General features: G+C 53.4%; 9 protein-coding genes across 9 annotated transcripts; 5 read left to right on the forward strand and 4 right to left on the reverse strand.

The window, feature by feature from the left end:
* Nucleotides 1-504: 504 nt before the first annotated feature.
* On the forward strand, nucleotides 505-2167 carry IUM83_11422 (uncharacterized protein; the record flags this gene model as incomplete). Its single annotated transcript, XM_067935980.1, has 2 exons — nucleotides 505-2025; nucleotides 2111-2167. 2 exons carry the CDS (start codon nucleotides 505-507, stop codon nucleotides 2165-2167), a joined length of 1578 nt encoding a protein of 525 aa, XP_067781678.1.
* A 6396-nt stretch (nucleotides 2168-8563) lies between these two features.
* Nucleotides 8564-9184, reverse strand: IUM83_11423 (Interferon alpha-inducible protein 27; the record flags this gene model as incomplete). Its single annotated transcript, XM_067935981.1, has 1 exon — nucleotides 8564-9184. One exon carries the CDS (start codon nucleotides 9182-9184, stop codon nucleotides 8564-8566), a length of 621 nt encoding a protein of 206 aa, XP_067781843.1.
* Nucleotides 9185-9569: 385 nt separating this feature from the next.
* On the reverse strand, nucleotides 9570-9995 carry IUM83_11424 (uncharacterized protein; the record flags this gene model as incomplete). The annotated part of the gene is made up of 1 exon (XM_067935982.1): nucleotides 9570-9995. The coding sequence occupies one exon, from the start codon at nucleotides 9993-9995 to the stop codon at nucleotides 9570-9572; it is 426 nt and encodes a 141-aa protein (XP_067781695.1).
* A 2038-nt stretch (nucleotides 9996-12033) lies between these two features.
* Nucleotides 12034-12684, forward strand: IUM83_11425 (small cysteine rich protein SCR108-like protein; the record flags this gene model as incomplete). The annotated part of the gene is made up of 1 exon (XM_067935983.1): nucleotides 12034-12684. The coding sequence occupies one exon, from the start codon at nucleotides 12034-12036 to the stop codon at nucleotides 12682-12684; it is 651 nt and encodes a 216-aa protein (XP_067781696.1).
* Nucleotides 12685-12803: 119 nt separating this feature from the next.
* Nucleotides 12804-14812, forward strand: IUM83_11426 (Cell surface glycoprotein 1; the record flags this gene model as incomplete). The annotated part of the gene is made up of 5 exons (XM_067935984.1): nucleotides 12804-12849; nucleotides 12926-12942; nucleotides 13282-13603; nucleotides 14676-14702; nucleotides 14793-14812. The coding sequence occupies 5 exons, from the start codon at nucleotides 12804-12806 to the stop codon at nucleotides 14810-14812; spliced, it is 432 nt and encodes a 143-aa protein (XP_067781672.1).
* Nucleotides 14813-15149: 337 nt separating this feature from the next.
* Nucleotides 15150-15682, forward strand: IUM83_11427 (Endo-glucanase RCE3; the record flags this gene model as incomplete). Its single annotated transcript, XM_067935985.1, has 2 exons — nucleotides 15150-15415; nucleotides 15658-15682. 2 exons carry the CDS (start codon nucleotides 15150-15152, stop codon nucleotides 15680-15682), a joined length of 291 nt encoding a protein of 96 aa, XP_067781842.1.
* Nucleotides 15683-15907: 225 nt separating this feature from the next.
* IUM83_11428 (RxLR-like protein) lies at nucleotides 15908-16651 on the forward strand (the record flags this gene model as incomplete). Its single annotated transcript, XM_067935986.1, has 2 exons — nucleotides 15908-15992; nucleotides 16065-16651. The coding sequence occupies 2 exons, from the start codon at nucleotides 15908-15910 to the stop codon at nucleotides 16649-16651; spliced, it is 672 nt and encodes a 223-aa protein (XP_067781698.1).
* A 434-nt stretch (nucleotides 16652-17085) lies between these two features.
* On the reverse strand, nucleotides 17086-17864 carry IUM83_11429 (2-acylglycerol O-acyltransferase 2; the record flags this gene model as incomplete). The annotated part of the gene is made up of 4 exons (XM_067935987.1): nucleotides 17086-17193; nucleotides 17277-17452; nucleotides 17515-17553; nucleotides 17789-17864. 4 exons carry the CDS (start codon nucleotides 17862-17864, stop codon nucleotides 17086-17088), a joined length of 399 nt encoding a protein of 132 aa, XP_067781762.1.
* Nucleotides 17865-18462: 598 nt separating this feature from the next.
* IUM83_11430 (Protease inhibitor EpiC3) lies at nucleotides 18463-19884 on the reverse strand (the record flags this gene model as incomplete). The annotated part of the gene is made up of 1 exon (XM_067935988.1): nucleotides 18463-19884. One exon carries the CDS (start codon nucleotides 19882-19884, stop codon nucleotides 18463-18465), a length of 1422 nt encoding a protein of 473 aa, XP_067781801.1.
* Nucleotides 19885-22322: the final 2438 nt, after the last annotated feature.

Consider the following 22322-nt stretch of genomic DNA (forward strand, 5'->3'; position numbering starts at 1 on the left):
CGTTGCTGGCGTCAGTAACATGGCTGTCCCAGGCAGTTCTTGACAGTCGCGCCTTGAGTGCTGTTGCCGGATGGGCCCAGCTTTGCCGACAGGCAACACGACAGGCTGTAACGTTACGACCGCGAGTCCACAACTACTGAACACGAATTTGAGTAGCCACAAGTGGGCCGCATACCACCGTCTTGCACTGCAGCCATGGTCTAGCAAGATATCGTCATCGCCATGGATCGCAGCAGACCAGCGGCAACTTCAGAAATGGGCACGACCATCAACTTGCCTCCAAAACTGCGTAGCGAAATAACGCAAAATGGCGAGACCCTCTCCGCTCACCATTCTGATCGGAGACCTAGGCAAGCCTCTCTCACCCCACGGCAGCAACCACAACACACTTCTCGCCAGGCTCCGACTCAGGAACACTCACGAGCGCGTATCTGATTCCACTGTAGCATCCTCAGCCAATCAAGATTGATAAAATAAATGGAGCACCCATCAATTTAGAGCGCCATGGCGGCGACACTAGTGCGGCTATGGGACGCCGCCGTGACTTTGCTAGCGGCTCAGAGCCCATTGCAGCCCGACGGGAGCTCCGTCCCCACCGCCGAGAGGGCCGTGGAGGTCGGGGGTCCGCCCTACGTCAATGTGCGCGGGGTGCCGTGCGTGCTGCCCCTGGTGACCCACGACTTCGCCAATTCGTACTGGCACCCCGCGGTCGAGACGTTCAACGCGCCGCCCTGCGACGAGGACTACTCGGTCGTGTACCTCAAGTGGGCGGCGAGCTGCGACGCCGGAGTGCAGTACGACCGCATTGCGGCCGTGTGGGTGAACGGGGTGGAGCTGCTCCGAACGTCGACCGCGGAGCCGTCGCGCGAGTTCCGCGTGGCGTGGCAGGTGACCAAGGACATCTCTCTCTACGGGGACATGTTCAAGGACGGCGGGACCGTCGTGGTAGCTCTGGACAACATCGTCAACCCGACGTACACCAGCAGCTTCAAGGTGGACTTGTCGCTCGAGTTCTTCCGCCCTCTCGACGCGAGCGTGGAGACCAAGCGACCCGACCAAATTGTGCCCGTGTCAAGCAGCACAAAGTCGTACGGGTGGTTCTCGGAGAAACCCTCTGCAGCTCAAGTGGGGCCACCGCATCGGATGGTGCAGCTGCCGGAGAATACCGAGGAGCTGTACCTCGAGCTCTTCTTGTCGCACCACCAGTGCGACGAGTTCTACTACTCGAATCCGCCCGATAACTTCGCTATGGCCTTTGCAGAGAGTCTGGCAAAGCATAAAAATACTAGCCGAGAAAGTATTGGAGAAGCGATGAATAGCGCCAGCTGCGGAGGTGATGGAGCTTTCCGGGAGGTGCAAGTCTTGGTAGATGATCAAGTGGTGGGCGTGATCTGGCCGTTTCCGCTGGTGTTCACGGGAGGACTTAGTCCATATCTTTGGAAGCCGATTGTTGGGATCGGCGCGTTTAATGCACCCACTTACATCCTGAACCTTACGCCCTTCCTGGGGAAGTTCCTTGGTAATGGATCTCGTGCGGTTGCGTTCCGGGTAGTTTATGGAGAAGCTTTCTGGCTGATCGATGGAAACTTGTTGGTCTACCAAGATGCTGGAGCTGTTCGTCCTACTAGGGTAGAAATACTGCAGGAGCGATTAGATCGGTACGTCGAACCCGCCATGGTCACGTTGCCCGCGATGGTTGGTGCTGGCAATGGAAGCATCACCAATTTGAACAGCGCATTTTGGACGTCTGTCGCGCGCGACCTTTATGTGAAGACTAGCGTGACCACGTCGACTGGCAGGAAGGTCTACACGATGCAGCAACATTTCGACTTTACGAATACACAGATGTACTCTTCGGACGGCTTGGATCAATGGTTCGAAAGCCGCACCCATGTTAAAACCAAGATGACAGTCATTTCACTGTCTGCAGCACATCCAGCTGAGGACCCAAGCCAACCAGATCAGCCAGCAAAAGTGCAAACTGTTTCTGTTTCGAAGATGGAGGACTACCCGCTTGCCGGGAGCGTGAGTTATCGTCTTGGCCGAAATGGTTCGTTCGTGCTTGTTACGCAGTTTGCAAACTCCTTCTCACGATCGACGGCTGTTGAAGGCTACGGAACTGGGTTTCGCTTCGACTACAGGCCACACGACGTCCATTCATCTCTGACAGCATCCGCAGTGCTCGACTCGCGACACGGCGGCGGCAACGGTTCAACACGCGCAACCTTTGCATCGGCATCACCTACCCAAGGCTGTTTTTCCCGCGAAGTTGTAGCGGAATTTGGACGCTTGGTTGCTGAGAACAGCACTACTGAGTGCCATGCGTACGAATGAGCTCTCAGTACGGCAGAATGCGGCACAAACCGTTGTGCCAGTCCATTAAGTTCAGTACAGTAGTATTACGAGATCGATCGACTTGCAGGATTCTGACTGACCACCAGCCTAAAGTCAAGCACGCGGGGTGAGTGGTGGTCACCACGGTCCAAGGGATCCTTCGTTGTCTCAACAAGCATGCATACACGCAAATGCCAAGCGTTCCAAACTCGTAGCCCCGCTAACAACACAGCCTTCTCGTTAGATTATTTAGAGTTCCTCCGTTCCAGGCACCACGGGTAAAAGATACTGTAGGGAACGACGTTTTGTGTCGGTGATAGTATCAACGTGACACTTGGATTCTTGCCCAAGGAAGGAAATACATATTAGTTACATGATACTGTACCATCCGAGCCACAAAGGTAACACAAACCCGGTTGCCACAGTTGAGCTGTCGTTTTCCAGGGAGTTGGCAGCATTACCGAAATTGATGTTACGCGCGTCCGCTCTCGCTTCCACTCTTGCGCTTGGTCATTCCACGATAACACTCATTCGAATACTAAACGCCATTTTCGTCGGTCACAGGATCGAAGACGTCGAGGCATGTATCCGAACAACCCGCGTCGCCACTGTTACTGTTTAAAGTTGACCCCACCACGGAAGAAGAAGACGCTTGACACTCACCATGGGAGATCTTCGTGACGGAACCCCCGCTCTCGCACCGCGCAATCGCTAGGATATGTACGCCGTCCGTCCGAGTTGCGAACCGGATGGTATATAATGGTGCAAGAAGTTGGGCAACCAGAACTGGTTGAGTTAGCGGATTGACGACTGCAACACATGCAACAGCGAGAGCACGACGCAAATAGCAAGCTTCATCTGGAGGTGCATTCAAGCTAAACGGCGCGAATTGCAGAATGAGCTAGTAAGTTGTGCTTCCACCCACCTATTGTTGTGAAAAAGCGAGCTCCACCACCCTCCCTCGCGTATACGATACGGATGCGCATTGTGCTGTCTGAAGAATACCAGGTTGGTGACCAGCGGCTGACCACAATTGCGCTACTGAGCTTGGTTGTCTGTCAGCTGCAAATACAACACCTCATAGTGAGGATAGTGAGTGGTATTAAGGATGATTACAAAGATTGACTACCAGTAGTCTCGATTTTAATATTTTGACTGCAACATGGATGAGATGTGTGCTGTCAAAACGTTGATTCACTTCAAAATCGAGGTTATGATCATTGGAGGATAAAGATTTCTTTATCGCCCAATATATGCTTGAAATCATACCGGTGTGCTCACTTCAAAATCAGATTCCCAGCATTTGATGCACATCCAGGTATCCAAACTTTACAGACGCCTTCTCAAAGCGATTGAAGGCTATACCGTATACTTAATTTTGAGCGCACTTCATCATGGCCAAGATGCAGGTCGGAACTCGTGTACGAGGCTAGACGAGGAATCGTAGGGAAAAGTTGGGGCTGACGAAGGGAATGTCGAATGCAAACCAAAGAAACCGTTCTGGTGCGTGAAATACTTCGACCCAGAGCGACGTTTTCATCGGTACATGTATCTTCGAACCCTCCATCATGGTTCCGGTTCATGGAGTTCATGCAACTGCCGTAGTGAGCGAATCGCAAAAACTCCATCATGACCCGTACATACTCATATGATTTTCAATACAAACATCAATATTAACCATTATTTTCTAATCATACGAGTATGACCACAGAGCCTATTGTTATCTTCGACAGTACTAACTACTAATGATATTGAAAGTATTAATATGCGGATATTAGAGAGTTATGAAAATTGCTGATTTATTAGTAATAATTATAAAATAATACCTTAATAAGGCTGTGGGTGAACCGGTATTTCAGGAAAGAAACTTTACTCAACCGCAAAAGAGCTTGCTGAAGACATGCTAGGATATCCAATTGATATTTTTTAAGCGCTTCTGGACAGCAATGCTGCTGGGTCTGTCGAGTACCTATGCAAAGATGAGTGATGCATGCACGGCGAAAACAAACTTGCTTAAGCATCCTGCGTCGAGACAGCAGGCTTCTCGATGCGGTTGTTGCTGTCGCCGCTAGTGCCCCTGCACTTCGCCAACTTCATGAAGCACTCGTTGGAGTACTCGACGCCGTTCTCGTCGGTCACGGGTTCGTACACAGCCAAACACACGAAATCGCACGACCCAGCTCCAGTGCTGCTTTTGCTGCTGGGTGTCTTCAGCGAAGGGGTCGCCGACGGCGCGGGTGCGGATGCACACTCCCCGTCGGAGGCCTTTGAGATTTCCTTGTCGCTTTGGCAAGACGCGAGACGCAGGTAGCACTCGTTGGAGTACGTTTCACCGTTGGAGCCACACACAGGCTCGTACACGTCGAGGCAACCGAAGGAGCACTGGTCGTCGGCGATCGTTGACGTGATCGCGACTGTAACGGAGTGCAATGCCTCCGTTGAGTACGATCTGGTCGCACTGGTTTATGCCGTGTTTGCGCCCAAGTCGTCGTTATGAAGTCCTATTGTTTACTTATGTTTACTAGCCTAAATGAATGGCCACAAGAGCTTGGCTGGCGTAGCAAACTTAAATATCAATTCACTCTTCAATTTTCCATCGTGAGCGCTAGTACCATTACAGCGACAGCCGTGAGAACGAGGCCGATAGCGAACTTCATTATGCGGGTGGCTTGGAGGCTGAGCTGGAGTGCGGGACTTGTTGCGAATTGGAGAGTAAATCTCCGACAGGTGTGGCGAGGATAGCTTCACACTACTGTACCTATAATACGTTGATTTCGCTCAGTGGTGATTACTCAAGTCCGTACAATGCATTCGCAAATCCGTTATTTGCTCTGCAAGCGCTTGGATTGATTAAAGCAGTTAATCATGTCACACAGACGGTCAACCACTGTTTGAACCGTCGTCTACGCCTGCGGACAAAGCATTTGCTACCAGATAGGCTTCGGGGGCTGCACGGGTGGATACGGTAGCAGTTTTACGACACGTTGTGCCTTTTTGATGCAGTTCAGGCAGTTTGAAAGGAAAATGATACTCCACTACCAGAACTTGATGCTGTGGCACCATTGTCCGCGTCTTGTTAGAATGAAAACTGTCTTGGATGTCTCATTTCCGTAGAAAGTAATATAGTATACATGTACTTGAAAACGACTTCAATTGTGTGTGGAAACCATCTTTCCATTTTACGACAGGATTACACAGTGTAATCACACTGTACATGTACTTTGTAGCCTCAAGCAGCAGGTACGTTGCTTGAGTAGGCGGTGTGACAAGTTAGTGAGTGACACACTCTTCGTCGCTAACTTGGGTACCCTTGGCGCGAAATGGGGCTGATATCTCCGTCGAGCGTTAACTTGGTGAAGTCATTGTTTGACGTGCTGAAAAGCGTGGAAGGCGTGGTGGATGTGATGGAGCAGGCGTTCCTAACTCCGGCGTGTGTGGTTGGCGGTGACCTGGTCATTACGAGCGCGGAGGCGAAGTAGACAGTTGACGGCTTCCTGGACACTATGGTACTTGCATTTTGGTTAACAAGTTTTGAATAGAGGACTTTTACATCCTAATAGTTGAAAAGTCTAGCATTGTATTGATGACAATCGGTGACGGCGTCGGAGTTCTCGATACTGGCGCTGCGACTTGTGCCGTCGGCTTGGAGAAGTACTATTTGGTGGGAGGGGCAGCAGCGCCGACAACTGCTCCGACTGCAGCGATGCCGACGCCCGTATCACCGTCACTGTGCTCCCACTCCATGTAGCACGACGCTCCCAGGATTCGCGAGCGCAGTCCATTCTACGCTAATTAAATTTAAAAAAATGTGCATTCATAAGGCTCAGCATAGAGGCGAAGCCCGCGGCATCGGAATACCTGGCCTGGCGACTTGTTGTTGCTGGGGTAGCAATCAAGTTGCCTTGGACTCGGTGCTACCTCAGGTTCTGCTATGTCCATATATTATCAATGAATGCGTCTACAGAAAGTCTCTGTTGTCCTACCACTTAGTCTGAATCATCTGAGTCACTCAGATGATGTTTTGAAAGCGCTGGAGATTTCGTTAGCGTCTGCTGCTGTGGATTCCAGAAGCTATCGATTGCTCGATGTGTATTGTTGAAATGTCTTTGTAGTTGTGGACTTGGTGTTGCTTCTCTCTGCGGTGACCTATAACGTTAGTTTCGAAGTCGCGAATGGCGCTGGTCTTGGATCAGTAAGTATTCGGGTATAATATCGCAGCTCGACGAATCATGGTGTCGTTGCTGCCTGAAGTTGTGCCTGGCATCTGCACTGACATCGGTTTTTGAACAGACATGTACTCGGCTACCATCAGTAGTGACCCCTGGCAGGTGCGACGATACTTCCATGAGTTCTAACGCAATACTTTCTCTTGTACCACAGTAGTACTGTGACAGTATTTTAATACTGTATTAAAATACTATTGTGAAAACCGGCGATTTTGTCATTCCGTATAGCTCTGTAAATCAGGGCTGTGAGCAAAAACGATACGTGGTAATTTGTACTGAATAGGAAGTTAATGTGGGTACTAATCTGAGTAAGTCGGCTTAAATAGGAGTTGGGAACTGGGCTCTAAAGCCATCTTATCAGAACAGTGGTGAGGGAGAGAGACAGCGGAGACACGATGTATGCCGCAGAATTTCAATGGAGAGCTGTGGTTTAATCCACCCAGCCCTGCTGAGTGGCGCCTTGACTTGGCTTAGCGTAGAGATTAGTATCAGGGCGCAACGTTCTAATATCGAAAGCAACTAGCGCGGCTACGATGCGCTCTTCCGCTCTCGCGTAAAGGTCATCAAAGCTGCCCTCCGGGTCGAAGCGAAACTCCGCGTCCTCGACACGGACGCTGGTTCTGCTCGTCCTGTTGATTCCTCCTATTTTGACTGATATATTGGCAAGTGTTTGCATAGCCGCTTGCTCGGTGGATTTATTTGTGCGGACTTCCTCGGAATGCCGAGGTTGGAGCTGACATTTCAGCCTATTTAGAGACCAAATCGATTACGACTCTAAAATAGCTTTGACGCGATGCTGCATAAGACCGATTATAATTAGGGATACCCAATTCTAAATAAGGGATGGATCGAAATAAATAAGGGTTCCTGTTTCAAAATAAGACACTAAATCAGCCGATTTACTATCCGATTAGACATTCTGAGTGCTTTTCACAATATAATAGTTCGTTGCATAAGTGACAGGGATGCATCTGACAGCAGTTAAAAATGGATGAGTTTTATCGTTTTGTCACGGAAATCCATTAGCTTTGTCACCGCTATCCAACTCCAATGTCACTCGATGGTACTTGTGTTGAGAGCACAGGTTGCTACGGAGGTCCTTGTAGCATCACAACTGTCACGAGCGGTTTGAACTCACCTTGTCGTTTCAATACCTTGATTACCGCAGTAGATTCCCGGTAAGCGACTCGGGCCTCCTCTTTGTTTTTGAAACACTGAAATTTCTCCTCCGCATCTGTATGTGCCGTCAACTTTTCGGCTAGGTCCAAGTCACGGCTTCATACCTGAAGTATTCCTTTGTGCCATTAAGCACCCCACCGATGCCTGCACCGTACGCCATAATTGCGGTCATGCTCACTCGTGCGGCGGCAGGGGCAATGTCATGAACGCATAACCCAGGGAAGCCACAGCACCAGCACCAACGAGTAGCCCGCCTGTAGACACTGCCAAACCTGCCGCGCCAACGCTTTTCAAAGTCGCTACGAGACCACCAACAGCAACATTATCACCGTTTGCTAACGCGGTAGACGACATCGTGGTTGCTGCCACGGATCCACCTGCAATCCCGCTCGACGTAAAGCTCAGTGCACCCAGGAATGGAGCAATAGCCGCCCAGATGGCCGTACCAACTCCAGCTCCAACCGCGGCAAAAGTCCACAGCGTGGCCCTTGCGGCAGGCGCCGCGGGCCCGAAGATATAAGCTCAGCCACAACCAGCGACGCCATCCAGGATTGCACCTTTAGTTGCAGCTTTCACCACCCTCACTGTAGTCTTCGTTTTACTGGTGCTCGGATCGTCCGGATTTTGATTCGACATCGTCTTTCTTCCAAATTCGCGAATGAGCTTCCTGTCGAGACCATACTTTATGGGAGGCGACGCTAACTGCCACGAGTCCAGGAAAAATCTTCAAAGCATGAATATCAAACTGCATTTCTCAAAGAATCGGTTGTAGCTCATGGTCTCAACGAAGTGTCCATGTATTTCTACAGGCCCCACCTACTGCTTCAAGCGGCTGGAATCCAGCCCAGCTCCAGCACGATCTTCTGCTCCGGGTCGAACAGCACCTTGCTACTGGCCGACGAGTTCAAGAATGCGTTGCGCGCCTTGTAGCCGTCGTCGAAGGTGCGGACCTGGGGCTTCCCTGAGTCTGGCGAGATCTCCACGAGCACCCAGGCCCCCTTCTCCTTCGCCTCAACCTCAGCTTCAGCTGTCGCCTCTGTCTTCGGCTCTTCGCTGGGCGTCGACAGCTTCGACTTCAAGAGGAACGCGGCTCCTCCGATCGCGGCCCCGCCAGCGACCAGTCCGAGACCCACGGGCGTGGCCAACCCGACGGCGCCGATGCTTTGCATGATCGCAACGGCGCTGCCGCTGGCGACGCCGCCCCCGTTGGCGACTGCAGCTGCCGACATCATGGAGGCGGCAGTGGAGCCTCCCGCGATGCCCGATGTCGTGAAGCCGATCGCGTTGACCACGGGCATCGCCAGCCCCCAGAGACCGAACCCGGCCGCCGCCCCGGTAGCTGCACCCTTCGCTGCGTCGGCAGCTCCGTTGCCCGACTCCTCGGTAGGCGCTGCTACTGCTGGCGCGGGAACGGCGGAGCTGCACGAGGTGGTCTTCTTCGACATGGGTCGGAAAATAATATACTGTAGGATTCCTAGTAAGCCGAGCGCTCGAAATATGGAAAGTTCTGCGTTTGTCTATGCCGAGGACTATATTTTGACACATCAGCGCAAAATTTGCTCCATTGTCCTCGACGGAGGACCAGCCTGCACCTGTCGGAGCACTTGCTCAAGTAATGAGACCATCATTCCTTCAACTTCAACTTGCATCGCTCGCCGCAACGCTACGAGTATTTTTTTATCCTTCATAGTTTACACGAGGTTTTTATTGAGCGCTTCTGGTTCTTCACGCTACGACGAGCTCGACGACTTTAGTGTACGTATTAGCATGCTAGGGGGTTCCGTTGCCCCCGCACAAAAATGTGTTTCTTCACCTTCGCGCCAACGCCGACTAACGGGAGGCTCCTGCTCCGCGTGGGTCTCCGATCACGCTGCTGAGACCGATGCCTAGCTCACTAGGTCGAAAGAGATGCGGCATGGATGGCAGTTTTGGCAGTGAGCGCTCTGGTTGTGCCTCTCCTGATGACATTCTCAGCGGGCTACTCATTCGACGAGGAGAGGCCTTCCTGGCTTGAGCAGTTGGGGTGGTGCAAACCCCAAGCACACTGAACGATGCTGGTGTGCTGCACGAGCTCCAGATGGTCTCCACACTTGCGCTCCGCGAGCGCGACGTTGGGATTACGTCCTGCTCGTCCCAGTCGGTATCGAAGTAGTCGTGAACCTCCTCTTCCTGCGTGTACGTGAGGATGGACAGGTTCTCGGGGACGTGGTCGCGCTCAGTGTAGATCTCGAGCGCCTGGGTTGTCTTCGGTGCCATGCTTGCTCCAGTTCAGCAAATGTGAAAGTGGTCTTCGATGCATCCGGTGACAACGCGTGACAGGATAGCCAAGAAAGCCGCGTGTGGATTTAAAATGGCGACTCCACAACTCCGGCCACTCGCAGTTTCTGTCGCCAGCGCACTTGCCTGTCGGGCACACGGGACACGCTGGATTGTTCGCAGCGCCTTGCCTTGCGAGAAGAGCCCGGCGCGCGCTGGCCAAGCGGAAGGGCTCGCACGGCATCAAGATTCATGGCGCAGCTCGACCTCGACCCGCCTGCAAGTGAAGTTGAAGCGAGCAGCCTAGAGATATCGCTCGTCGCAGTAGTAAAATGACGGTCTGTCCCCGTCGGCGTTGACTGCAGTTCGCGCCGCAGTAACGCGTGGAGCACTCGAGCGCGATGAGGCATACAACAGTGCTTTGCACGGACTCCTGTCGGTGCCTGATCGAGCAGCCCACTGGCTGCGTGATGCCGGAAGCCTCCGCTTCCGTCCAGAGCCGCTCCGGAGTCTCGACAATGAGGGAGCACCAGCTCCGGGCTCCGGCGTAGAACGATCCTGCAAAACACTGTTGTGACAGCAGACCGCTTCAACCAGAAGGGACAGCTCGCTGATCGAGTTGCCCGAAGGTGCACCGACGTGAGACAGCAGGTGCTTGCTTGCGTCCTCTTTTCGGGCTCAAATTATCAATATCAAGTGGACTCGGGCTTGCTGTCCTGCATAACGTTCAGAAACCTATGGAGAGGCTTAGGTATAGTCCTGGCCATCACAATTGCAGAATCGTATATGAGAAAAAAAAGCTGGAGCTTCGTGAACGAGAAAGCAAGACGAGCAGCTATGAAGTACTATTGGTGCGACCTCACCTTATTGTACGCACGCCAGGTGTCTCTGCAGTCACCGAAACTGCTACGGAGAAACTGCAACGGCGTACGCAGTATGTTTATTTGCCTCCTTGCATACCGAGTCGCGATTTCATAGAGGTCGAGTTTGAGTTGTGTAAGCTAGATTGCAGGAAGTGTGCGATGTAAACTGCGTTTTTCTTAATCCGTTTCAGCATACAGTTGCAGTGCTTTGACACCGATGACCAAGCTGCGGCACGCGATCGAACGCACACCAACGGGATTTTCAGAAATTTCTCCGTGTTCCCCACTACCTGCGGGAGCAAATTCGTGTTATGCATCTGAACGGCTTATCACTTTCGAGAACTTGCGTCCTTAGCAAGCTCTTTTGTGGCGGGAAGAGCTGCAGAAGCACTACATGAGTCCGCTCTAAATTTGGGACCAGGTGCACCGCAAGCCTTCGGTGCACCTCCAACTAACTCGCCGTCGCCAACGAAATAACGGAGGTACTAACACCCCTTCCTCAACGAAATACCTGGTGAGGGTCGGTACAATTTGTACCGACCCTCACCAGGAATTGTACCGTACAATTGAAGCGAGGATCGCAAGTTAGCGAACGAGTTGACAGGAATCGGCACGAGGTCACACTTTGGCCGCTACACACTCGGATCCGTGGCCGTAGTGGCGCAGAGGCGTGCAGCAAACGAAAACTGTGAACGTAGCGGTCGTGGTGGTGGTAGGGGGGCTCCAACATCACCTCGTTACAGGGACCCTGTGCACATCAGCACGAGCAAAATGAAAATGAAAAGCGCGGCAGGTTGAAGTTGTTAGAAACGTATCCATTTCTAAACGAACTTCCAGTAGAAACGTTTCTACAACTCAATTAGAATCATAAATCATCTCCAAACTAAATCTGATATGGATCGGTTCCCACAGTAAAACTCCCTCTCACAGGCTCAACCCATACTAACCTCACGTCACCCTCAATTCAAGCAACTATCTCTCGCAATTCCATCTACTCTTGCAGTCTCTCCTTTTCAAATCGACTCGAGATCTTGACTCGCCGCAGCTGCGATCTTGGCGTCAATGCGTCAATGGTCGCCACCGGGGGCTTCGCCTCTGTCCGTGGATAGGACGCGGCCACCCATTCCCGAATCGGCCCCGCTGCGGAAAAGTATCCTCTCTCCTCCTCCGTCGCCATGAAGCTCTCCGTGTTCGTCGCCGCGCTGCTGGGCGTTGCGGCGCTGCCCGCCGCGGACGCCAGCCTGCACCTGCGCGTGCACATCCTGACCGAGAAGGCGGGCCTGTACCAGCAGTGCGAGTGGGAGGACAAGGCCGTCAAGTGCGACACGGGCATGTTCTGCCAGATGAAGGAGAAGCACTTCGGCTGGTGCCAGAAGCAGAAGCCCGGGCTCAACGACCAGTGCGGCGGCAAGGGCGTGGACGGGCCCTGGGCCGTGCCCTGCAGCGGCGGCACCAACCTCAAGTGCGTGCTGATCTCGGACCAGTACAGCAAGTGCCAGCAGAAGACGGACCGCGAGAAGATCAAGATGCCGAGCAACCACCACAAGGGCGCGGACGGCGCGCAGCAGGAGAAGGTGCCGCTCAACGGCCGCTGCAAGTTCGAGGACGGCCGCAAGAGCTGCGCCTCCGGACTGCAGTGCATCGAGGACAGCGAGTGGTCGGGCAACTGCATGAAGAAGGAGGCCGGCCTCTACGACCAGTGCGCCGGCCAGGAGCTGCGCGGCCTCTGGAAGGCCTCGTGCCCCAAGGGCGCGCTCTGCCGCGAGTCCGACACCTTCTACAGCCAGTGTCTGCCCGAGGCGGTCTCGCTCGCCATGGACGCCTAGGCGGCTGGCCGTGACGGTGGAGGCGCGCGTCTCCTCTCCCTGGACTGGCTTCGTAGTGTACATCAGCTCTCGACCCAATTTCTTTTTTATGAACAAAGCAAACAAAAATCTGTTGATACATGTACGCCACGCCGAGCATTCCGTCGCGAACCCATAAGGGCGCAGGTACGCACCTAGGTTGCCGTTGCCAAGGGATCCAATGCTTGTTTGCTGGACTAACCATTAATCGTCGGGGCTTTAGTCGATGATTTCCTGTTAGTACGTGGCCGAGGGGATCAAGTTGAAGCGTGGCCAAGAGGCTTTCGCTACGTGCAGGTTGGAGCATCGTGGATGCAAATTCCGTCATGAACTCAACGGCCTCCGGACTCTGGAAGCAGCTTACCCATGCTGCAGTCTGGCTGGAATGGGTGAGCTCCTTGCTGCTCGAGGTCGCTCGCTCCTGGAGCTGCAGGCCTTCGGATTCACTTTCAATTCCTTCTCCAAGACAACAAGCCACCCAGTTCAACCAACATCGTCACCCTCATCTTCAGCCATGAAGACCTTCGCAACTTCCGCTGTGGTCGCCATGACGCTCGCTGTTGCGAGTGCTGCAAGCAGTTCGCGCGTGCATCTTCGCATGATGACAAGCGAGGTCAAGGAGCTGTCGCCCCCGGTCGTGGGCGAGTGGGGCAGTGCAAGTGGATCGACAAGCAGGAGGAGTGCGAGTACGGCCTCGAGTGCGTCGTGTCCAACGACTGGTACGGCCAGTGCCTCAAGAGCGTGGCCGACACGTGGGGCCAATGCGGGGGCTACGGCTGGACGCTGCCCTGCAAGGCCGGCGACAAGTGCGAGAAGAAGGACGACTGGTACAGTCAGTGCATCCCCAGCCCGGACGATGCGCCTGGCAGGGCTACGCTGCGCAGTGCGAGGATAACCTCAAGTGCGTCTACAGCGACAACCAGTGAACCCGAACGAATAATACTTCTCTGTCCCACCAATTTATAGGTAGTTGATATTTCGAACCATAGATTCACTTACACATATGAGCCGAAGACCGGAATAGCCGCGTTTAAAAGCCCGCACTAGCGCACTCTTTATCATATTTTTTGCAGATTAATAACAGTGCTCAGCAAGTAAATAACAACACAAACGCGAAAACATTTTTGAAAGAAATAAGGTTTTATTTCGTGATTACACGGCAAATTAGCGATATTAGTAAAACAAATTACCAGATGTCCACTCCGACTTGGTGACCACGTATGTAACAGCACAACTGCCAGAAACGTGCGGAACACTCTCTAATTGGCACCCAAAAAAGTGAGGTTTAATTGCCTGTTATGACGATATGCGTCAAATCACATGATAATTTCATCCAGTCATCGATTGATATAGTTTAGGTACGGAATTAACAAATATAAACATTGTTTTATTGATAGATGGTCTCTACGGAAGCGCGGCTAAGCTTGAAGAGCCGCTTGGCTCGCGCTATGGTTCCGTAGCGGAGGCGGCCTTCCTTACTCAAAGTGGTAAGGAAGACCACCACCGCAACGCGCGTTTGCGGAGAGATGTCCTTGGCCCCGACTGTGCGTGTCATCTTGGTTGCCGAAACTGTTGTGGCGATTTAATGTCCACCACCAACCGTTTTACGGTGGACTTCAGCCCGCCTTAGCCAATACTATTTTAACCAATGAAATCATTCTAACAATGTTGAGTGGTACACAAAAAACCAAAGTACCTATAAATTGGTGGGACAGAGAAGTACCCATTAAAATGCATTCCAATTTTAATATTTAATAATTAATTTGAACACACCCAATTCATTTTGGACCACAATCAAATTATCTTGTTTTTTAAGTGTAGTTGCTGAGTTTACAGCCAACCGTTCTCAGCTCGGTGAGAGCCATTCGTTTGTTTTTCTCCTTCTTGTGGTAGCCTTGCATTTCCAGACTCCAACTTAGGCACTGCAGAAGACTACGCTGACTCTCTCTGCTGTCCGTCGGCTGTTCGACCAGGTCGTGAAGAAGTACCCGGCAATGAAGGCAAGACTGGCTGTAAACGCAGCTATCGTCAACTTAGAATATGGTCTCGTGAAGTTGCAGCGGGGAGAGGCACTGACGGCTGCTGAAAAGGTGGCGTGCTCTCAATTTAGACTGCGTGGTGCAGACAAAGCGGGCGAGGCTGTGGAAGAACAAGGCGACTCGATTGTGAAAGAGGCATTCAAGTGGCGCAAGGTGGCCAAACGTGCAGCGTACGAGGATGTAGCTTACATCCCACCAACATCCAACGAGTGCGAACGCTTTTTCTCGTCCGTGAAACTCGTCTACACTGACCTGAGGAAGAGGATGGAGCCGGAAACACTCGAAAAGGTAATGTCTTTGCTTTATAACAAGGAGCTGTGGGACGTCCAGGTAGTAGACGATGTGCGCCGCAATAATGCCAATTAATGCAATAATTCATTTTTTGTTGCCGCAGCTAGGGATTAATCCATGAATTGCATTATCGGGATCACTGGCGACAACTCGTGGTACGGCTTTTGCGTCAAGAAGCAGGTGGATCCCTACAGACAGTGCGGCGGCTACGGATGGTCGACGGACTGCGTTCCTGGCAGCGTGTGCGTGGACCAGGGCGAAGCGTACAGCCAATGCATTCCCAGCAACGACGGAGGCGACGTCCAGGAGTGGGGCCAATGCAAGTGGTTCGACAAACAAGTTAACTATGCCGACAACCTGCAGTGTGTTGTGTACAACAACTGGTACGGTCAGTGTGTGAAGAAGGTGGCCGACGTGTGGGGCCAATGCGCCGGAACCAATTGGAGCGGAGCATGCACGGATGGAAACACGTGTGTGAAGAGGGATGACTCGTACAGTCAGTGCCTCCCGCAGTGAGCTCTGTCCCGGTCACCACTCCGCTCAGCTTGGCCACCAAATTTTCTTTTCTTTGCCATAGTATCTTTCTGTTCGGTTGCATGATTTTGACGTTAGGTTCTTACTTTAGGTTCTTGGGGGTTCACAATTTGTGAATCACAAGGAAAACAAACTGAATATGCTGAGCGCTTAGTTCAAGAGTACCAGTTGCATGCGATTGAGCAAGTGTCGTTGGGTTCTTTCTTGCCTTGTTCCCCACCAAAAATACAGGATCCCCATGATCAAGCAGCTCCTTATCGCAGGGTAGCGCATTTGCCATCTTGCACAGATTCAACAACTTCAATTCTCGGTGCCGACTCCTCGTTTCAGAGAGTCCAGCTATGCGAGTTCTCATGATCGTGGTTGTCGGACTGGGAAGTTCAACTGCGACACCAGGTCTTCGGGAGCAGTGCCGGTCAGAAAATGGTACCGATATTGCTTGTGGTAAAGGTTTGGTTTGCGTCCCCGACGTTGAGTACTACGGGCTCTGCTACACAGAGGTTGCCGGCGAGTCGGAGCAATGCGGTGGCCTGGGTTGGAACGTGAGCTGTGCGAACGGAACAACTTGCGAGCGGCAAAATGAAGGGTGGGCCTCGTGTGAATCGACTAGCGGGGTTCTGAACCCCGTAGCAGAGTGGCAGCAGTGCGACCATGAGGACAGTGGTAACGCGTGCGCTGACAACCTCATCTGCGTCGATGACAACGACTATCATGGGCTATGCGTAAAGGAAAAAGCTGAATTGTGGGGACAATGCGGTGGAGCTGGCTGGACCACGGACTGCGAAGATGGAAGCGTTTGCGAGGTGAAGACTGCCACGTACAGCCAATGTGTTTCGGACGCGTCCAAGGCAGGAGATCCGTCGGTGGGCGACGCTGAAACACTAGCAGCCGTCACTGCAGGGTTACAAGGAACTGTAGGCATTACCATGTCTTTCAAGTCTATCGACGTGTCTAGTCTTGTTAGACCGTTAGCACAGCTTCAGGAAATCGCGGAGCAAATCAAGAACTTCCCGTGTTCCGTTCGGACAATAGTTTTCCCAGATACGATTTGTGAGGGCAGCGATAAGTCGAGCAATTCTACTTGACTCCGTGTACAGCCACCAATGAAGATTTTTTTCACTTACACAACTATTAAAAAAACTCGATGTCTTGGTTCTTGGTGAACTAAGCACCACCAGTAGATACGATAGTCCAGTAGAATAGCCAACGTTTCGTCCTCACCACAACCAAAATCTGACTTTTACTCCTCGAAAATCCTCTGGATCTCAGCGACATATTCCTCATGAATTGCACGAACCTCGGCATCCGTCGGGCTCGATGTTTGCTTGTGGCAATAGGTTTCCGTATACTAGCCCGTAGCTTCTGGGGGCTTGGGAAACTTAACCCAGAAATATTTGTACGGGAATATCAAGAACCTTGCGTAAAAAGCCGATCACGCTATTGAGTGGACTCCATACGTCACGACAAGCGCACTTGCAGTCAGATATAGAAGAGATGCAGACACTTATCTAGTGTACACTTACGTGTAAAGCCACTTTTCGCCAAAGACGAATGTTGGTATGAGGCCAGCTCTTTCCCGCATTGCGAGCTTAATGAATCCAAGGCGCTTCTTCAATACCAATTGCGTCTGCGGAAATGATAGGCATCATAGACAATGGATGAATACTTCGAGTATACGTTACCCTAGGCTTCAAGAAGGCAGCAACATACCTCTTTCGAGTTGGGGTCTGTCTTGAAAATTTCGGGCACACCTCCAGGGTAGATGACGATGATGTAGCCCTTCTTCAGTAACTCTTCACCTGTGGACCGCGAAGCATCGACACCGCCCATCCAAAGACACATTTCGCGCCCTAACGGGACGTAGAACATCGCTGATGCCCCGAGAACTGCCACCACCGCAACAGTTAGTGAGATCCCGGTAGGTGGTCACAAAACACGAATTAATTACCTCGAATGTTGATGCCAGGGAACATCCGCTCAAAATTTCCTACACAGATAGCAAGGCGTGAGAGAACGAATATTTCGTGATGATGAAGACCAAAGATAAACTTCTTGGGCTTTCATTCTTGCTCACAGATGATATTGATCCTATTCGAAAGAACATGAGAAAATAAAAACAAGTACATGTAAGGTATGTAGTTGTTTTTATTTTCTCGTGCTTACATGCAAACCTGTAACGTGCCCGAGGAACTTATTCGTGAGCCCCCAAAGTCTGGACGTACGAAAATGTTCCCAGACGTTGCCGTTGTAGGTCTTCTGGGCACGGCTGAAGAATGAAGGCAGATAGAGCGCCACCATTGCGATAGACACGTAGCTGTACCCTTTCTGTTTGAAACAAGCAAAACGATCTTGCAGTTTATATTCTAGCAGCATTGAGAACCATGCATGCAGTGCATCAGACCTTGTGCAGATAGTAGAACAGCATGAGAGACGGTATACCCCAGGCGAAGTAGGGCATGCATCCACAGGTGCTCGGCTTGAAGAGTCCAGGGGGCTCATTCACCGTTAAGGCCCCGCGATTTCTGTTCCTAGTTTGAAGCTCTTCGAGTCTTCTGATCCGCCATCGAACTGCTTGCTCGAAAAATGAAGAATGACAAAAAAAAATAGCGAGAATCGGCCACAAGGCAGCCCATCGGGATAAGCCAGCATCACGTTCTGTAAAGCTTTTCCGGTCAAGGTGTCCGGCGGATTGTTGCCTTCAACATGCTCGAGCAAGCTGCGCTGAATTGCTTTAGCCTAACTTGGTGTTAGTAGTGTATTGATTGCGGTCACTAACTCGTCAGATCTAACGTGCCACTATGAACACTCCTGCCATCAGAGCGAGCTCTTAGTCAGAATCGTTTTGGGGCGTCAAGATAATTTCCAAATAGGACAGGACATGCCAGCTACCCCACGCTTACAGCAGACTGCTGGCAATGAGAGCCACGAGGGCCACAGCAACCGAAGCCGTCGTCGTCGACGCGGCATTGCTGCTTCCCTTCTTGCCGCTGCCGTCCGACAGGGCGTGGGCGCTGTCAGTGGTCGAGCCAGCCTCGGTGCTGGTCGAGCTCGAGCTGTCGTTTGACGAAGGCTTGGTTGCGTTGGCGGGCAGCTTCAGGTCCGGGAACGAGAACGTGGAGGGGGCGGCCTCGCAGCCGTCACCCGAGGACGAACAGACCGTGCAGAGCTGCGAGTACAGCGTGCGGCTGCAACCGTACTGCGAGCTGGCGCACTTGGCGTTGTTCTCGTAGCACTTGGGGTTGGCCGACGTCAGCGTCTCCACGGAGGGCAGCGGCTCCATGTTGGCGCTGGTGCCGTTGCTGGCCAGCTCGTTGTACAGCTCCACCATCTTCTTGGTGCGCTCCGAGTTGGCGTCCTCGTCGCCCGGCTTCTCCCAGAAGTCGATGGACTCGTCCACCTCGAAGCCGCTGCCGGTGTTGGTGGCCTTGAACTCCACGCCGCCATCCTCGCAGAACTCCGTGTAGTTGCTGTAGCCCATCTCGGTGATACCCACCAGGTCGTCGATGTTCAGGTAGCCCAGGATCTTGTAGCCGAACGTGCAGTTGTCGCCGTCGGGTGACGTGCCCATGGCGCACAGACCTCCAGGGTACTCGGCGCGGCACGCGTCCGTCTTGTCGGCACGCAGCTTCTGCGCGCACGAGTTGGGGTACGAGAACCAGTAGTTGCCAGGGTACGGCGCACGCGGGTCCGACGTCTGCAAGTTGCTGCCCACCACAGGGCCAATGTCCGGCTCGCCGTCCAGGCCGTAGTAGACCTTGCAGTCGTCGGAGATGTCGCTGCCCTCGTCCGTGCACTTGGCGCCGTCCATGGCCACGAACTCGCCGTACTCGGCGGGCGCGTGGTCCTCGTAGTACTTGATGCCGTACGTGGGCTGCACGATGGTCATCTCGTAGAAGACCACGTACTGCATGTCGTTCTTGCGGTGGCACTTGACCGACTGCTCGTTCACGTTGATGCCCTCGGCCTGCACGTACATGAGCGCGCCCTCCACGGACGCCGTGTTCACCGTGTCCAGGTTGTTCATGTAGGCCAGCTCCGTCGTGGTGCCGTACTTGGACAGCCACATTTTAGCCTCCGCGTTCCACACGGGCGCGTCGCCCTGCACGCGGGCCTGCACGGTGGTCACGGCCTTCATGTGCCAGCCGCCGTTGGCCGAGGCGAGCGACGACGAGCCGCTGGACTGCGTCGGGGTCGTCACGGTGCCGGCCGTGGCCGCGGAGCCCGAGCCGGCCGACTTGGTCACGGCCAGCTTGAGGTTGGCGGCCGAGCTGAGCGGCACGCCCAGCAGGAAGCACACGAGTCCGAAGCGGCGCCACATGGTGGTATGTACAGTCGTTAGTACCTCAGTGACTAATTCGTAGGTAGACCGATCGATGTCTCTGCAGGACAAAGCGGAATGGAGAATGAGGCTCGGAAGGCGCTTTGCGTGTCCACGGGATTTGCCGCAGTAGAAATTGATGTTGACGTCTGATTTCGTAATTCCAGGGGGCTGGAAAAGGGGGGGACTGGTTGCTGCTTTGGGGTGGTATACTGGGTGCGAGAGAAGTGGATGCTAATGATGGCTGCGCGGGCGGATTTTTCCGGCTGACGCGGTTTTAGTCGAGGTTTTAGGCGCGGAATTAGCGGTAGAGGGCGCGCGCGTCGTTTGCTTGACGTCGTTGCGCCGTCCGAGGGGTTGAGGCGGGACGTCGATCAGTCGCGGCAGCTGGGGGAGGGGTGCAACGCCATGTGCGCCCCATTGTCGTTGTCGGGGCGCAAGCCAGCGCTCCATGCATGCCCGGCGGAGGCGACGACCGAGCGGCAAGCAGCAGTGGCGGTATCGGTATCGGTAACACACGCCGAGCGCTCCTCCTTCGTTGAACATGCCCGCGGTTGATTTCTCTATGCCGGCCGTGGCTGCTCAATGCGACGAATAACAGGCTTGCCATAGTCGCGGCATAAGGCTGCGGCATACGTCTTAGTATCGGTCCCTATGGCCCTATTGCAGCCGACTTGGCCAACTCGATTCTCTCGGCTGCGTTGAAGTTACCCGTAACTCATTACAGCCCTGGATTGCCGCGCAGAGGCGTGGCGGAGCTCACTTGCCGTCAGCGTTACCTTCGCCTGAACACGGCAAGTGACTGCCCGCGTGGCGATCACCAAGCAGGGGCAGAATGGTTAGCTCGGTGAAAGTCAAGTTTTGCTCGGAGAGATGGTTCAGCAGGCACTCTTCCAGCAAAACAGACTCGGTGCGAGCACTATCCTCGGATCATTCGGTCTCCGCACCGACCGAAGAGTAAATTGATACAGTAGTCACCTTTGGGGACTGGTCTCCGTTATGGTTTTGGGTGGGGCCAATTCGCTGTTCGTGGGCTGTTCGAGGTCACGCCAAAAAGGGGCTCCGATGCGTCGTTCACTCTGACGGATGCAGGACTCGCGATTCGTTAGTCGTGTTGAAAGCCAACAGAGCAGCACGGAGTGGTAATATGGAAGATATATGATAGCGAGCATTTGATCCTGGGTCATCTCTCCGATACCGGGACTTGAATTTACTTCGATTTCAGTCGCAAACCCTACGAATCGCTGCCAACGAGTCCAGACCGAAGCTGCTCGAGCGCGAACAGGTCTACGATGTCCATTCACGTCACCGAAGGCAGCAACGTTGGCAGCACCATGAACAGCAAAGTCATGTACAAAGATACAGCACCTCACGCTTACAGCAGACTGCTGGCGACCATGGCCACGAGGGCTACAGCGGCCGCGGCCATCGTCGCAGACACAGGGCTGCCCGAGGAACCCGTCTTGGTCGCGTCCGACGAGCTGTTAGTCGAAGAGTTGGAAGGCAGCGTCAGCTTCGGGAACGAGAACGACGACGGAGCGGCCTCGCAACCGTCAGCTTTCGACGAGCACACCGCGCAGATCTGCGAGTACAGGGTGCGGTTGCAGCCGTACTGCGAGCTGGCGCACTCAGCGTTGTTCTCGTAGCACTTGGGGTTGGCCGACGTCAGCGTGTCGACCGACGGTAGCGGCTCCATGTTCTCGCTGGTGCCGTTGTTGGCCAGCTCGTTGTACATCTCCACCATGATCGTCGTACGGTTCGAGTTGGCGCTCTCCTCACCAGGATTCAGCCAGAAATCAATGGCCTCGTCCACCTCGAAGCCGCTGCCGGTGTTGGTGGCCTTGAACTCCACGCCGCCATCCTCGCAAAACTCCGTGTAGTTGCTGTAGCCCATCTCGGTAATACCCACCAGGTCGTCGATGTTCAGGTAGCCCAGGATCTTGTAGCTGAACGTGCAGTTGTCGCCATCCGGCTTAACACCCATGGCACACAGACCTCCAGGGTACTCGGCGCGGCACGCGTCCGTCTTGTCGGCACGAAGGTCCTGAGCGCACGAGTTGGGGAACGAGAACCAGTAGTTACCGGGGTACGGCGCACGCGGGTCCGACGTCTGTAGGTTGCCGCCAACCATAGGGCCAATGTCCATCTCACCATCAAGACCGTAGTAGACCTTGCAGTCGCTGGGGAGATCACTACCTTCGTCCGTGCACTTGGCGCCGTCCATGGCCACGAACTCGCCGTACTCAGGAGGAGTGTGGCTCTCGTAGTACTTGATGCCGTACGTGGGCTGCACGATGGTCATCTCGTAGAAGACCACGTACTGCATGTCGTTCTTGCGGTGGCACTTGACCGACTGCTCGTTCACGTTGATGCCCTCGGCCTGCACGTACATGAGCGCGCCCTCCACAGACGCCGTGTTCACCGTGTCCAGGTTGTTC

Source organism: Phytophthora cinnamomi (assembly GCF_018691715.1).
Source record: "Phytophthora cinnamomi strain GKB4 chromosome Unknown Contig114, whole genome shotgun sequence".
Lineage (NCBI taxonomy): Eukaryota > Oomycota > Peronosporomycetes > Peronosporales > Peronosporaceae > Phytophthora > Phytophthora cinnamomi.